At 45.0% G+C, this 17,574-nt stretch overlaps 1 protein-coding gene across 2 annotated transcripts in view; it reads right to left on the reverse strand.

Moving 5' to 3' along the window:
• The window catches only part of DAAM2 (dishevelled associated activator of morphogenesis 2), a 104,233-nt gene that overhangs the window by 42,916 nt on the left and 43,743 nt on the right, over window positions 1–17,574 (reverse strand). For both annotated transcript variants that reach the window (XM_006926586.3, XM_015600568.2), the window contains exon 2: window positions 453–678. In XM_006926586.3, coding sequence (XP_006926648.1) covers window positions 453–620 — 168 coding nt within the window. In that variant the 5' untranslated portion in view covers window positions 621–678. The remainder of the gene's footprint in view (window positions 1–452; window positions 679–17,574) is intronic.

The raw sequence follows: 17,574 nt of genomic DNA on the forward strand, positions 1-17,574 counted from the left end.
ATCTCTACCTCCGTTTCTCTAGCTAATCATCCCCTGTTCTGCAGAACTCAACCCTGTCTCTTCTTCCCGTGTCTGAGATCAAAGGATCCCAGGGAAACTCCAGAGAGCAGAAGAAAGAAGGGTGCTGCCTTATTTCACAAAAGCCTGGACCTGCCCCTTTCATAGTGGCCTAACTGCTGCCCCATGAGATCTAGACTCCAATGGAGATATGAAGTTAAGTCCATTCTTCTGAGGACACATTTCATGGTGTCCATCCCAGTGAGTGACTCTGTTTCTCCCACAGAGCTGAGGTATCCTGAGGGGGCGGGGGGGAACCTCAGCCCCAAGCAGAGATTCAAAAGATGGAGATCCCAGCATATGGTTCCCTGCCCTCTGTTTTGCTCTGTCTGCTCCAGCCATTCCCCACTCCCCACCCATTTTCAACACCCTCCCTTCCCTGACCCCTTACTCACCACCAGCTCTGCAAAGCGGACATTAAGCTCCTCTGGGTTTGGGATAGGACTAGAGAACTCCATATACTGCAGAGGGTGGTTGTCCCGAAGGTTGATCTCAGGAAGGTCACTGCCCCCAAAGCAGCATAAGAAGCCCAGGCCATGGCGGCTCCTCTTGCGGGGGGCCATGGTCACTGCAGGCCAAGAGGACAGTCAACAGGCAGGTGTCTTAGGTCCTCATCGTGATCTGGGTGGGAGAAGAGAGAGCACAAAGTGGTCAGGCATGGCAGCCAGGTAGAGGGAGACAGCGGGCAATTTGCCATCATAACTTCTTTGCCCAATGGCCAGGAGCCATCAACCCAATAGCTATGCCTCTTTCCTCCCGCCACAGCTTCTCTGTTTGCTCTAGCTCCTTAAAGCTGGAGGCATTTCCTCCTCACCACATCCTCCAGTGTTTCCTGCCACAAACACTTTCAAATTCTCCCTCTGTACCCCTAAGAGAAGAGGGCTGTAGTCATGGAATGTGACTTCCAGGAGGCAGAGCTGGCACTCATCTCACCTCTCCATTACTGTCAGATGAGACTCCTATTCTCTATCCTCTGGCAGACTCATTTCTAGCAGGGCTCAGTCACTCACTTGATTCATTCTGGTATCTGGAGAAACATGCTTTAAAGGTTTCATCCAATGGGGAGGGAAGAATTGAGTTATTTTAAAGTATTGATTCTTAGCTGTTTCTTCTAGATTTGAGTCATTAACAGAATGATCAGAATGTCTCCATAGTCTTTACTCACATCGTTGCTAAAAATGTTGACCACGGCAAGGATATAGACAGACCTAGATGGCAAAGCCACCTTGTCTGGGAATGCCAAAAAACTAATCATCAACACTGTCAGGGGACAGTCCTTCAAGCAGCTCTAAATCCATAAACCCATGCAGTTATCTAGCCCTCTTTTCTATAGGAAACTTTTCCTAAAGCCTCATGGAACTCGAGATGTGCCAAATCTAAGACATTCCTTTGAACTAAGCTCTAGAACCTCATCAAAGAAAGATAAGATAAATGTGGCAAAACTTTTTCCCAGTGAACTTAAAATAACTTCTGGAGACGTTTTCTAAGCCCTAATCATCTAGCTAATAACTCAGTCATCTGATCTGCCCTTTTCATATAAGTCATGATGTATTTTAATCATCATTCTAGATCTTTTTACCAGCTCCATTTTATCTTTCTTTATAAACTTCGATAAAGGCTTTTTAGTAGACCCAAGAGAGCCTCAAATAACACATTACACGAGGCTGCCTTGAATTATTGGTTATCTTTTATGTGTTTACATACTGGTTCTCCGCAGTTATAGTGAAAGTTCCTTGAAGACAGGGGCCATACCTTCTACTTGTTTGATACCTCCCTCCATTTCTATAGCTAATAAAATGCCTTGAACTTGGTGAGTATTCAATAAATATTTCTAACTCAATTATAAAACAATCAGTGGTTATGGAAAAGGAGGAGAAGGGACCTTATCAATTTGTTAAGAAATACTGATTGAAATCTCTGATTCCTAGTGATTGATAAGCTAACAGGAATCCTCATAGGGAACAAGAGGACAGTCTCAAAGGTGAGGGGAGAGGAAGCAGCAGGCAGGCTAACACAGAAATCCTAGTACATGGTGACAAAGACCTGAAATAGGCTGGCAGTTGAGGAAAACAAGAGAGGAAAAGAGGCTTTTGGTTTTCCATGGGACTTGTTAACCAAAGGCTGAGAGTGAGTGAGACAAAGCTCTGGTTTCCCAAGGTTGGGCCTACTAAAGCACCAACTCTGCAGCAGATAGGTGGACCGCCCTAAGAGTTCCCTGAAGTTGTCAAATTTGGGATGATAATGCACAGTGCAGACCAGGTCCTTTTTGTTTTACCAGCCTCCAAAATGCAGCTGCTGCTGGTGGGCAAGACTGCTTTGTTCAGGGCATGAAGTATGGGAAGAACACTCCTAGAGTCCCTGGTGAGATGAGGTTGATGGCATGATGGGGTTCTGAAGAGGGATGCACTGATATCTGGGAGAACCTGTGAACTCTCTTCTGCATTCACCTCCTCAACTTCTTCTCAACTCCCCCCTCCACCCCAGCATCTCCTTCCTTGTCCTTCTCTGCCCTTCAGCTCCTGAGCCAGGCTTTGCCAGGAGGAATCATGGGTAGGGGTAGGGCAGCATACAGCTGGCACACCCTGTTGGTCTTACACCAGCTGTTTATAGCTGTGATTTCTCTGATTGGTTGGTGCCATACCATATATGCCATTAAATATTTTTAATGTCTCCTCTAAGTATGAAGAGTGAGGGGTAGTGGCCACAAGAGGAGGTATGAAGTAGACACAGACCTTCCAAACAGGAAATGCCTTCCTTACAGAGAAGGGCCTGAGCACCCAGGGGAGTACTGCTTATATGCCCTTTTAAGGGGCAGCCTATTTGATAGTTCCTGGGTACGCTTATGTTCCTGAGGATGCCCTCCTCCCCATGAACTTCTTTAAGTCTGTTCCTATCTCCCTTTCTTAGGTCCCCATCAAAACATTGAAAACTAAAATCACAGGCTTTCAGCTAGAAATTATCTAACTTCATGGAAGAGATGATAAAATTTAGGTCCAAAGAGAAAATGTCTTATCTGAGGTCACACAGGTTAGGGACATACCTGGGACTGAAACCCAGGACTCCAGTGTTCAAGTTCTGGTCTGGTCGCTACCTCACCAGAACGCATCCCCCACATCAATGGCCTTTTTACCCAAGGCCCCAGCTCCCTGATAGCCTCCATCCACTAGAGAAGACCAGTCTCAATAGCTTAGTTTAGAAATAGCTCCAGTCTCAAAGGTCGCTCTAGACCAAGAGGGGGTTATGGAGATCCCAAAAGCCACCAGACTCTCCACCATCAGTAGGAACTGCTTCCACATTCCACTGGCCCAATTTCTTTCTCATCCCTGCTCTAATTCTTCCTTTACTTCAGCAGAGTCTCTGAAGTCGAACTGGGAGTTGACTCCTGGCGTTGCCTTCCCAGGTGGGTGAACCTGAGAATGTTTCATGAGTCTTAACCTCTCAGAACCTCAGGTTCCTTATCTGTGACACCAAGATAATAATAGCATCTTTCTTGTTAGGTTTTGATAAAAGTATATGAAGTAACGTAAGTAAGATGCTTGGAGTACACTGAGCACTCACAAAAGATGGGCAGCACTACTGCTGTGGCTTCATTATCATTGTTGGTAGCAAGGTGAGCCTTGCCCTGCCCAGAGCCTGCAACCAGGGACCCTTCTACAGGCATAGATGGGGCCACCAAGGCCGAGCATTGTAGGAACTTGCCCAACTAGAATTAAGAAGTTGCCTAGCTTTGCCTTCGGTAACTGGAAAAGCCTAGCTCCTCTGTCCAGTTGGAAAGCCTTTCCAGTTGGAAAGCCTGGACAGAGGAGCTAGGCTTTTCCTCAGGCTCTGAGCTACTTTTTTTTGTTGGAAAAGCAAATGCTTGCTACTAGCCCTGGGCAGGAAGTGGGAAAGGTGGAGATGGTCAGAGTGATTCATTTCTGCAAAATCCCTTTACAAAGATGAGCAATGGAGGTTCCCATTTTAGAAAAGAATTGAGAAGTAATATAGGAAAATGGGAAGCAACAACGGAACAAAATCCGCTGGACCTGAACTTTGGCCAGAGATATTTAACCCGCCCCTACCACCACCCATCTTTCTCTCCATGGAAATTTTCCTAAAATCAACAGCTCTATGCCCTGCATATCCTGTCTCCTCATCCCATCCCATTTTCCACCCTCTAGGGACAATACCTTCTAGAACTATTAATCCCTAAACACGCACCAACCAGTCTGAGACACCAAGACATCTGGTCACCACCAATTAGCCCTCCTATAACTCTCACAGGGGTCTCTTCCAGTCCTCTGGCTTCTGCCAGACCTCCCCCTCCTTCCTGTCACAGCCTTCCACATTGTGAAGAAAACATATTTCCTCAACTCAAGAGACCGGGGCTAGTCACCAGCCAGTTGTGGGTCAGGGAGACGTGGTGTTATTTTCTTGGGGCCTCAGTTTCCTCTCGGTGCAATGGCAGGATTGGACTGGAGAACTTCAAGGGCCCAGTAGGCCCTGACCTTTCACACTGTCTGGCTCAATCTCGTTCCCAAAGACTTCCCCAGGGTCTCATCTCAGCCTGCACTGAGCACTCCTCCCACATTCCTCCCCAAGCCAGGAAGTACTTCCTATTACTAGAGTTCAGTACTCCCATTTGGTCTGTAAAGATGAAAATACTAACTCTTATCCCCAAACCTGGGCCCCAGCCCTTCCTCACACCAGTTTTTACATTAATTAGGACTTCAAAAGCCCCTTATCATCAGTGCTTATTACTAAGTCATAACTAAAAGCAGAATAATATTAATACTTGAGACTTTGGTCTTTGCCAGACAATGGCCTATATCTACATTTCATCCGCATAAAAACTCTCTGAGATAGCTGGCATCATTTTAAATAAGTTATTTAAAGGAAAAAAAAATCCTTGTATTTCAGAAAAATTAAGTAACTTGCCTAAAGACACTCAGTAATGGCACAGCTAGCTTTAAACACATGACTGTTTGACTAAAGCCATAAACCACTAAGCCATGGGGCACATGTCTAAAGAATGCCCAAATCCGATACCTGCTCAGAGATTTCTCAAGTGTTCTATACATTTAGACTCAAAAATTCATAATTAAGCACTTCCTATGAGTTGGGCCAGGTGCTTTCACAGCTCTGCAATTTCATTTCAGCTTCACAGTGACCTTGTAAGGTGGTTATTATGATTATCCCTCCCTACAGAATATGATACTGAAGCTTCAGCAGCTGTTACCTGGCTTGTCAACAACTCTGTGGGCTGCTAAGAGACAGGAACTCACAACTAAATATCCTGACTCTAAGTTCAGTGCTCTTATCACAGGACTAAAGCTAACTCAAAAACCCTTTCTTTAGCTCTTGGGACAAATGCTATATCTTCAGAGTATTCAAATTTCCTTCCTCTATCCCCTTTCCCTAGCTCCATACATGCGAGTAACTGGGCAAAGATATGCTATTATGTCTTTCCTTGGCCTCTTCCAACTGCTCACTAAGAGCCAGATACTGTGCCGACAATTTTGTGCTATATCTCATTTATTCCCTGCAACCCTCTAATAGCATGATTACCCATTGTTACTCATGGTTACATTATAACTCCTAAATGCAACTTGCCTATCAAGCACCTTCTGTGGGGGAAGGGCCTGGTCTTTGAGGAAAGTGGCGTCAAACTTGAACACACGTGCTTTTAATCAGCTTCTAGCCCATGTACTGGACACTGACCTGGGCTGTGAGGACACTGGGGTAAACAGGCATGGTCTCTTGCCTCAAGGAGGTCCCCTTCTAGGGGGACAGCCAGGGGAGTCAAGGCAGTGACAACACAGAAGGGTTAGAAAGGCAGGTGCTGTGGCAGCACTGAGAAAGCAGACCTGGTCCAGCCTAAGGGAGGGGTGAAGAGGAAGTCAGAGAAGTTTCCAGGAGAAGGTGACATTAAGCCAGTCTTGAAAGAGATGAGAGAATTAAGAAGGGGAGCAAGTGGTGGGAAAAGGCATTCTAGGCAAAGAGAACAGCATAAGCAAAGGCATGAAGGGAGAAACAGCATGGTGTGTGTGAGGCCATAGTCCTCACACCACTGGCGTATTACTTTGTGGCTAAAGTAATAGGCAAAGGGAATCAACAGGGTATACAAATACCTTGGTTTGACAGTAGAGCTCAGGTATCCTGGGGAGCCTGCTCCTTCGCCCTCCTCTCCCTACCTTGTTCCCTGGGGCCCAGGTCTGAGAATGGGACCCAGAGCTCCCCTGAGTTGCTGCATGGAACATAAGGAATGTAAACAATTTCCTGTTCCACAGGCGGATTACTCCCTATATACTGACCCTCTGTGTGCCATGGGAGGTTACCTAGGAAAATGGACCCTGTCCCAACTTACCCAGAACATGGCTCCCGGAAGAAGAATCTCTGCTTTTCCACCCCAGGCTATACTACCCAGGCCACTGCCCACCATCTCCCCACTGCCCACCGACATCATATCTGCTCCCACTTCAAGCCTCTGAGGACCATCCCCTTATACTCTGTGTGCAGCAGACAGGTTTGTGATTCCTCACAACCCTATGTAAACACACTTCCACCCTGAAGCTGTCTAAATTATCAACACCCTACTCTACCCACGAACTTGGTTAGGTTCTGCCATAAAACTCTAATTATGTGATCTAAGACAAATTACTTAGTTTCTCTGAGCCTGTTTCCTCATTAGTAAAATGGGGAAATACTAATAGTACATATTTCATAGAGCTGTCATGAGGACTAAATTGGTTAATATTAGTAAAGCACTTAGAAAAGTGCCTAGTAATAGTAAACATTTTAATAGCTGTATAGATAGGCTACTATTAGAAGACACCTGGATGTTGACTGTATGTATTATAGAAAGTTCTCTATGCGAATGAATGAATCTTACATATTATTTTGGGGGTTGATAAATATTACAGGAGCCAATTCCAGCCCACAGCCTGTGTTTGTAAATACAGTCTGATGGAAACACAGCACACTCATTCATTTAAGTATTGTCCATGGCTGCTCTCATGCAACACAGACCCTATGGCCCACAAAGCCAAAAATATTTACTACCTGGCCCTTTACAGAAAGTTTACTGATCACTATGTTATTAGGTTGAATTATATGTAACTGACAGTATTCAATTATGTTTAATCTACAAAATCAGTAATTTAATATGGTTCAACTTAGTATATCACACTAGCTCATCATGTGTCTAGTCTTACTCATTAAAATGAGAGTGTTATGCTCTAAATCATAATAGTTATAATTATCATTTTTGTTCCAGGTTTATTTTGAACGTTCACCCCACTCCTATAGGATAAATGTGATCACCTCTCCCCACCCATCTTTTACAGATAAGAAAATATGAGGCTCAGAAAGATGCAAAGTATAAGCCTGGGACTCAAAGCAGGTCCCCAGACCCCATGTCTACCACACTGTCCGCACTCGGTGCAGAGGCTGCTGGGAGTGAGATCCATCTCCAATTAGGACAAGAAATGGAAGCATAAAGACCTCCCACCTCCCCACTTCTCTGTGGGTCTATCTCCCAGATAGTGCTCAAGTCACATGGTTGAGGGGGCCAGTTGTGAGTTCCCCGTCACTCTCAGGACAACCAAGACAATCTGACTTACAGTGTGAGCCTCAAGCAGGGCTGGGGAGGGGGCAGGAAACCCTTTAAAAAATAAGCAAGCTCTCTTTCCAGGACTGGGGGAGCTATTTCTAGCAGCCACCCAAATTATGGTTTCCCCCTCTGCTCTGGGAAAGACAAAGAAAGCAAAAGTCAACTCTCTCAGCCAGAGTCCCCTCTGTACAGGCACTGGGGTGGAAAATGCAGAAAAGGGGAGAAAGGGAAGAAGAGAAAGGGGTGTCTTGTTGGGAAAGTGAAACTGAAAATTCCCCAAAGTGACATTTCTCTGATTTGGGGTAAGTGTGGAAATTAGGGATTTTCCAACATGGTTTTTTTTATTTTAAGAAGATAAAGAGAATTTAGGTTTCTTTGTCTCACTGAAGCAGTAAACAAGCAGATAGTAGCTCTCCAAAGCCAAGCATTCATCTAACCAACCATCCAACCATCCATCCATCCATCCCTCCCTTCCTCCCCTGAATAATGGCTATGTACAAAGCAATTCCCTGGTTGTTTCAGATGGACCAAACATCAAATTCTAACCTCATTAGGTTTACAGTCTTGTTAGAACCCTGTCCCAACTTACCCAGAACATAAATAAGCACATGCATGAACAAACAGGATGCAAGGAAGAGGAGGAGGTGTAGCTCCAGGCCATGGGACTGCAGGGAGAAAAGAGTGACTTATGGCTGGGTGATCTGTAATATTCACCACAGGAAGTGGCAGTGAAGCTGGGTCAAAGAGGAAGAAAGAACATTGACATGTTCCAGGGGCGGGTCCAAGAAAGCATTCACAACAAAGGTGTATCAGAGGACCTGGCATTAAGACAAGTCCTAAGGTGAGTGAGAGGTCAAGGGAAGTATTTTTACCAGTCTAGAACATAGGGCTGAAATAAGTGCAGTGGGAAACAAGACTGGGGACAGATAAAGGCAGGCCCTGGATGTCAGGCTAAGGAGGATGAGTGGCTGAAGGATGGGTGGCTGGCTTTTAGTAAAGGAGTTTGTGAGGCCTCATCAGAGTTGGGATTTGGATGGTTAATCCTGGTGGCACTGTAGGATGTAGATTACAGTAGAGAGAGAGAGAGAGACAGAGAGAAGTAAGGAGGTAGCTCCCTCTGTCTGAGTAAGAGTTAATAAGGCCTTGAATTGCCAAGAATGAAGAGGAGGGGATGGATGCCGGAGATGTCATGGAGGGTGTGCCAGCACCTGTGTAAGTGGACAAAGAGCTTTGGTATAACATGTACTGGGCACAGAAAATAAAGATGGGCTGAGCATGAGACGGAGTGATGGGAGCTGTTTAAACAACAGCTGTGAAGTAAAGGAGAAGGAATTTCAACACCCAAGTGTCTGCTACCCATTAGAGCCAGAGGGGCTCCTAGCCAAAGGGAAGCCACCCTATATGTGACACTTGATGCCTCATCCCCTACTGCTTCAGGGAAGCCATTCCCCGCTCCATCAGGCTGTCTTTACTGAAACGATTCAGGGAAAAACAGCCTATAGCTTCTTCCTGTGCACTCCTGCCAGGTCTTCCACCAGAGCACCCAGCATGCTGAGAACTCAAACCATTCTAGGTAGCCCAGGTTGGGAGAAACTCCCTACTGGCCATTCCTCCTGGTCCTCTTCTCCTGGGGTCTCAGGACAAAGGCATTCTGTCACTCACGAGGGCAAGATCCCGAGGTCCTGTCAGGGCAAGCTGACTCTGGGACCCCAGCTGGATCTGTGCACATGGTTGAACACTGGATGTTATACTGAGTCTTCCCAGACATGGTTCCCACCTTATAGTCCTACTAGTCCCTCTTGGCATCCTTCATTCACACCAGACAAGGCCCTGAATGTGCTGCATGGCCAGCTGGACATAAATCCTGGACTGTAGGCACATTCCATCTCTTCAGGGTTGGCAGAGATGGGGACGGCAGGGGCAGGGAGAGGGAGGAAGGGGAGCTGAGTTGACTCCTGGAAGGCAAATGTGATTGAAAATGCAGACCCAGGGTAACCCCTCACTTGTCCCTCACTCTTGCTCACACAATTTCATCCATTCATTCATTTGTTCTAAGTACCATGCAAAGAGCTAGAAAAATACAATGGTAAACAAGAGTTCAGTTTGGTGGGACAGGGAGACAATTAAGGAAATAAATATAATAAAGTGTGGATATGGTTATGATAGGGGGAGTACAAACGTCTGAGTTATGATGTAAGTGGGCAGTGGGGAGATGGTGGGCAGTAGCCTGAGTCAGGAATGTCAACAGAACTCCATCCCAAACAGAGGTTCTGTTCCACCTGAGCTCTCAGCTTATACAAAGGGTTACAGTGGAATCGGTGCTGGAGGTAATCAGAGATGCCATTGAAGATTGGACCAGATATCCATCCCAGGATTACTAACACTATAAAAGACTGAAAACACTCAAGATATTAAAACATAAGAATGGGTTAATAGGGATTGATTAGATAGACAGATCTACACACACGCACACACATACACACCTGCTCACACATGCACGAGAGTTTAAAGTAATTATCTTTTGGTTGCAAGAGTTTCAGGTTATTTTTATTATACCTTGCTAGATTTTTCCAGATTTTCTAGTATGAGCATTTATTATTTTCATCAGGAAAAAATGTTATTTTTAAAAGAAGACTCCTAGACTAAAAATGAGGAAACCTAGGATTAAGTCCCGTCTCTGCCCTAGCAGGCTACCTGGACAAGAGAAGAACGACCTTGAACAAGAGAGCATAATTTCTCTGGGCCTCATCTGTAAATGAGCAAGTCAGACCACATGCTCCCTAGAGTTTCTTCTACCCCTGACATTAGGCTCTGTGCCACAGAATACATGAGGTGTTAAATGATGCTGGTTGAATGGAATCATATCCCCTGAGCTCCCACTAGTTCATCATTCATTCATTAATTCATTCACTCAACCATCATTATTTTTAGCACTCCTTGATGGCTGGCACTGTTCTTGGTGCTGGGGATACAAGGGCAAACTAAACAGACATAACTCCTGCCCTCACAGAGCTATAGTCTTCCAAGCTCAGAGTCCCCTTCCACTGCTCTTTGTCTTCTATCCTGTTAATGACTCTCACCATTTTTCCCAAAATGCCTTGAGCATGTTTGTTTCATCCCCAAACACCAAGGCCCAGACATGGTCCAACCCCATGTGGTCTCATGCTGAGACCACTGCTGACCTCTCAATTCTCCCCGCTCTAACATCCTGTAAATAGCCCTTTGAATAACATTTCTAGGAACACCTGATTCTCCATTAAATCCCTCAGGGTTCCTAGTCCAAACTGGAAGCCACCTACTTTGATTTTTAGGTTTGGCCATTTGGTGGGGCTCACAAATTCCATATGAGCCAAGCTTTGAGATCAGACCTACCTCCTAAGTGCCAATGAGGGCATGGAAGAACTAGAACTCTCCTATACTGCTGGTAGAAATGCAAAATGGTATAGCCATTATGGAAAACAGTTTGGCCATTTCTTAATAAGTTAAACATACACCTCCATATGATACAGTCATTCCAAACCTAGGTATTTACCAAAGAGAAATGAAAGCATATGCCTACAGTCTTATTCATAAACATGTACAACAGCTTTATTTGTAATAGCTCCAAACTAGAAGCAATGCAAATGTCCATGAAAAGATGGATCAGTAAACAAGTTGGATATTGTATCCATATAACAGAATACTACTCAGCAATAAAAGGGAATGAACTATTCATACATGCCACTTGTGGATGGATCCCAAAATAATTATAAGTGAAAGAAGCCAGAAGGAAAAAGGGTACACACTGTATGATTCCACTTCTAAAATTTGAGAAAATACAAACTAATCTAAAACCAGATGGGCGGTTGCCTATGGAAGAGGAGGAAAATGGAGAGGGAGGTAGTGGATTTTAAGAGTGTGAGGGAATTCCTGGGGGTGATGGACATGTTCACAGTCTATAACAAGGAATCTTCCACAGACCCAAGCCTCAGCCCATCTGGTTTCATCTCCCAGGAGGTGGGGTGGTATATTATAAATAGTACATACTTTTACATTAAGCCTGTGGCTCAGTGACTTAGTACCTATGAGCCTCCTCTCTCTCATGGGCACACAGATGACAAAGTCCACCTCCCAGGGCTACTGTGAGCACCAAATGAAGGGTAAATATTTAGCAGCCGGCATAGCACCAGGGACATCACAGGCCTTCAAACTGAGTTCCCTCCCCTCTCCCAGCCCCAGGCTACTCACTGTGGTGGCTAAGGTTCAAGGCTCAGCCTATGAAAGCATGAATGAAGCTAGGGGCTCCCTTCTAAAAGATTGCTAAGCTCCCAGAAGCTGAGTGAGGATAGAATTAGAACTCAGTGCAGAACAAACAGGCACAGACCTGGTTCCATATGGCTGTCTCTGGGTATAGGGCTGAATTGACGGCAGCCTAGGACCTCTGGGTGGGTAAAAATAGGGCACTCACAGCCTGGGTTATAGTCTTAGAATTTGTTAATAGGCAGAGAAGATGACAAAGGGGGTTGAGAATGGTAGCCATGATATGGAGTTTTCATGACAAGGCATCAGAAGGGATGTGGTTTGGGTGAGGTGAAGGGGATACCTGACCCTTGCACACTAAACAAGCAAGTATAGGAGATGCTCAGTAAATGATGGAGGGAGAAAGGAAGGGAGGGAAGAAATTAATTCAAGTTAGCAAACGAGAGGTTATGACTCTATGGGTACAGAGGTATATGTGTGGGTAATGTGAGGGGGTGGTTGTTATGTGGCATGTGTGTGTATATGTTTTATAGTGTGATGTATGGTGTGTGTATGTTTATGTGTGTATGTGGTATGGTGTGTATGTATCAGTGATCTGTGATGTGTTCATCTCCAGGAAACAAATACACACGATTCCACTGACTTTCAAGTCTCAGCAGAAAGATAACCCAGTCAGTTCCCTAAAGTATATGAGCAAAGGAAACAGTAATGTCAATGAAAATCAGCCCCCAGGTTAATTTCAAATCAGCTCAAAGGAGCTGATTAAGGATAATTAAAGGAGCTGCCCAAGCATAATACTTAGGAAATGCTACTGTGGGGAATGCAATGTCTCATCTTTAGTTTCTCAGGAGTCGCACTGTGGCCTGGGAACAGAGACCATTCAAAGCATGCTTGTACCTGCCATGTACTTGACTGAGTATTCACATTAGCCAGCTCATCCCATCTCAAAACTTTGGTCAAAGTTTTGACTGATGAGGGTATTGAGTTTTAAAACCAGAAGATGACACCCAAACTACGGCTCTTTCCTATAACACACTACCTCAGTCCAACTCAGTTTTAATTCAGCTCTGGGGCATTTGTACACGTGCATGTGTGTATTTTTCTGCGTGTGTCCAGCAGATGTAACTGGGTTTCCCTTGGATATATAGTATACATTTTATTTGCCTCTGCTATCTGAAACTGTGATGTATTTTAGCTGCTTCTCCAACAAGCCTGAGATAGAAAAAACAAATTTCTGACAATAATGTGTCTCCAAACTATTCCATGTGCCACCTTTACAAGATAGATATTCAATACATTTCAAGAAAGAAGGATACTAACATTTAATAAGAGCTAGGCTGGGCTCAAACATTCATATTTTTTTATTTCAATTAATTATCCCCAAACCTTACAAAGATGGTATTATGATCTGCATTTTTACATCTAGGGAAATTAAAGCTTAGAGAAGATAAGAAACTTGGACAAGTTAGTAAAGTTCATAAAATGTGAACCTCAGCCTGAATGTTTTCAGAACTCAGATATAGCTTTCCCACTACACAGAGATGACACTGTGTAAATGACAGCATCATGGTAAACAGTCAGCACCCCCACAGTCATGGCAGCCTCCTGCAGTGCCCCATCCCTTCCTATCCCAACTCAGAGAAGAACTCAGCACTCGTACACAGAAACCCTGTCCCCCAGAGAGATAGCAACCCGGTCCTATCATCTTACCACACACACTGAGCCACAAAAAGTTCCAGGCTGCTCCATCTTCAGGGCTAGCCTCTTGGGCATGTGAGCTGGGCACCCTCAGAAGGACCCTCTGCTTGGTTTCAGGCTCTGCTGTTGCTGTCTTGAAATCTTTAATAATTTTTGAACAAGAGGCCCTGCATCTCCATTTTGCACTGGGCCCCGCAAATCAGGCAGCTGGTCCTGCCCATCTTCTACAACAGCGGTTCCCCAGAAAGCGCCCCCAGCCCAGCCACTCCCTGTGTGTTTCCAAAAATGGTACCCACAGTCCCTGAATGGTCAAGATGAAACAGAGACAAGTTACTTTAATATGAGGTGGCTTCCTGCCTGAACAGCTTCAATGGGCAACTCAGGAACTGCTGGGCGGTTTCCAGCCCTGATCTGTCCTCCTTTTCCCATCTAAGCCCTCCACTCCACACTCCCTGGTTTCTGACCACATCATCCTACTCACCCCTCCCTCAATACACAATCGCTCGAGGGACTGAAATTCCTAGAGGGCATGGATACTTCTACTTTTATCTCCAACTCCCCTCCACAGAGCTCTTTCTGCAAACACAGCAGGAACTTGATAAGAGTGGATGGATTAAATCAACTGCAGTATTTCCTGAATTCTTGACTCTATCAGTTATAAGATATATTATCAATGTGATGACATTACATTACTCATACACAAAGACTGTATGTCTTGCAATTGAACAAATATTAAAAGAGGATGTGTTAGTAAAATATAGTAAAGAGTGGCTCTGCTTGTTCTACATTTGGGTTACCAATATTATCTCCCACCCTATTCCCATCCCCATGCCCACTTCTGCTTCCTCCTCCTCTTCTCCATCCCCTATGCAGATCCTACCTTCTCCAAACAGCTTTCTTGACCATCCCAATCTACCTAAACTCTCCCAAATAAACTCAGAGAACTTCATGTCTGCTGTTTACAGGCTATTTCATGCTATATTACTTCATGGCACTTTATGTTACTTGATTTCTTATATTAATTTATACTTTTTATACCAGTGACATTTTCTAGACTCTAGGCCCCATGAGAATAGTTCCTGACAAAGTGAGAATGTTCATATGAGAACAGTTCACTGCATACAGGGCAATGTATGTAGCAGGTCTTCTTCCTGAATGAAAGACATCTAATGCTAGTGGATGGGGGAGGGGGTAGAGAAAGAGGAGAAAATTAGCTTCCCAGAAATATATCTTTATGGCAAACCTAATGAACTCAAGTCCTTCAACCTTTTCTCTTCTTCAAAGTCCATTGGAAGTCAAAAGCATCCAGACCTTGGCCTGACACCCTCAAGAGGTATCTCAAGTGACACTCAGCAAGAGGCAAAGGCATGCTCCTTTATAAACCTGTATGCTTAAATCAGATCTTGGCATTCCCAGACAAAATGCAGGACATTTTTATTTGTTTGTTTCTACTTTCCCCCTCCTTCCTTGTAGGTAAAGGTATTTTGCAGATAAAAGGGATAAACATTTTTCCTCTCTGCTTCCAAGAATGCGATGTTTCCTCTGAGGGAAATGAGACCCCCATCTGTAGGACATCAGGCTGCAGAAGCTTGGATTTTCTCTCTTAGGCCAGGCCATCCCTCCCAATAGTCCCAAGCCCTGGGAGCAGTCCTTGCATGCACTTCCCATTTCTTTGACCCTGACTTCCCTAAAAGCTCTGCCCGATTCTCTCAACTGAAGGGGCTTTATTTACCCAGCAGGGCACCTCAATTTCTCCCCTTCATCTGTCTCCTCAGTAATTGAGGCCCATGAAACACCTCACCCTGGAATCTACAGATCTGGGTGTCTCTTTCCACCCAGTCCCTCCTCTAGAGATCCTTGTCTCAGTTCTTCCTGGTGTTTCAGAACAATGTGAGATAGGACCCACCTGTCTCAAAGCTCCAAGTTCTCTCTTCCTCTTTGATTTCAACCAGCTAGTTACCTCTGCTGGAGGCAGCCTCTCCGTGCCCCTCCCCATTCTCCTGACCATTCACTCTCTTTCACTCCTGCCAAGCCTCACTCCCTTTCCAGGTGTGGGTTAGGCACCCCCTCCTTAGCATTCTGTTTCTCCTATTATCAAACATCAGACAGAGCTGCTATTGCTTCCCGAATTATTGTCATTCTCACTGGTCTGTGACTTTCTTGAGGTCAGGGACAGTGTCAGGCAGTTCAATAGAAACCCTGTGTCCAGCACAGAGCCTGGTACAGAGTAGATGTGCTGGGGTTTTGCCGAGGTCCACATATCAGACCTCTGACTTCTTATCCTTTCTCCCTCCAAGCAAACTTCCATCACATTATTTCAAACTAATTCAGCAATGCTCACTGAAAAATTCTTTCCCCTATCTCCAGCTCCATATTTCCAACTATCCACATTTCTACTCAAATGTGCTAACACAAATCTCACCAACTTCCTCTCAAACTGATTTCATCTCCTCCCTCCCCCTTAGACCACCACTGCTCTTTTTCTGTGACTGACACCACAGTCCTGACATTCAAAACTACAGAATCACCAACTCTTCCTTTGCCTTGAGTACTGCTATATGGTAGGCGTTTAATATGTATTATCTCATTTAATTCTCACAAAAAACCCTGAGAAGTGGGTATTAGCATCCTGATTCCACAGATGAGGAAACTGAAGCTCCGAGAATCCGAGTCAAGTGACCTGCCCAAAGTCACAAGCACGTAACTGACTAAGCCGGGGTTTATCAATGATGCCATCTCAGAGGGCTCTGCTCTCAGAGATTCTGGGTCAGCAGTTTCCAGGGAAGAACCCAGGAATCCGCATTTTAACAAGTTCCTCAAGTGATTGGGATACAGGTAGCTTAATTCACTTCATTCTCTTTCCTGTTCTTTCACCAGCATTTGTACTCACTTTTTCTCAATTTGTCCTTCTTTCCAGAGTTGTGATCAAATCCCCCAGGTTCTCACACTGGCTGCACAGTAGCATCACAGGGCATTTTGAAAAATAGTGATGCCTGGATCCCAATCGGAATCAAATAAAACAGAATCTCTAGGTGGGCATGGGGGGAGGGGCACTAGGATGTACAGCTCATCCTAGTGGTTTGCCCAGGGTTATCTTGGTTTTAATACTGAGATTCCCACATTCCAGGAAAGCCCTCAATTCTGGGAAAAAAAATGAAACACTTTTTCACCCTGTTGGGCTCTAGCACTTGTAAATTTCTCCAGATGATTCTAATTTGCAGCCGAGCTTGCAAAACATGGGACTACATCTGGGTCAAGAGATGCCTCTCCCAGTCAGCCAGCTCCCCAGGGAATCCCTAAAGCCAAAGCTCACCTTCCTTTGGTTTCCATTTAGCTTGGGTGAACTCAAAATGTGTCCCTAGACCAGCAGTATCAGTGCCACCTGGGAATCTGTTTAAAAAAGATGTGGAACTAACTCTAAGTAATTTGTTCTTCTCTCAGCCACAGATCCTTTGCAAACCCCTACCAAGAGCAAGCGGCATTACCTGGCTTGAGTGAAGTAGGGATTAGGGAGTTAACTGTCAGGCAAGAGTTTGGTGGTAGAGAGAGTTGAGCCTGGGAGGCCAGTCCCCAGGGAGGTGCAGTGGTGCTCAGAAGGGGCTTGGTTTTGATTCAGATGCAACAAACTGATCACTAACTAGCTGGCTTATTTATCATCTCATTAAATTTAACACTAACTCTGTCAAGTATATGATGTTGGGGTTTGGTGGGGTCCATATTTCTCGTTTGAGTTCAGGACCAGTTGAGAAATAGATACATGAAATGGAAGGATGGAGGTCACAATATCAGCTATGTTCCTAATAAGACTCTGGGGGTATGTAGCTTTATATTTCTGGCCAAATGAACTTCCTAATATCCCACTCATGGATGAGGCCAGCTCCCATATCCAGTCACTGACACAAAAGGGTGACCGTGGACCTCCCCATAGATGTAGGCTCCTGACTTCTCCACCCACAGCTGGCCAGATGCACCTACCCTGCAGGTGGCAG

Source organism: Pteropus alecto, unplaced genomic scaffold, assembly GCF_000325575.1.
Source record: "Pteropus alecto unplaced genomic scaffold, ASM32557v1 scaffold7, whole genome shotgun sequence".
In the NCBI taxonomy this organism is placed as follows: Eukaryota; Metazoa; Chordata; class Mammalia; order Chiroptera; family Pteropodidae; genus Pteropus; species Pteropus alecto.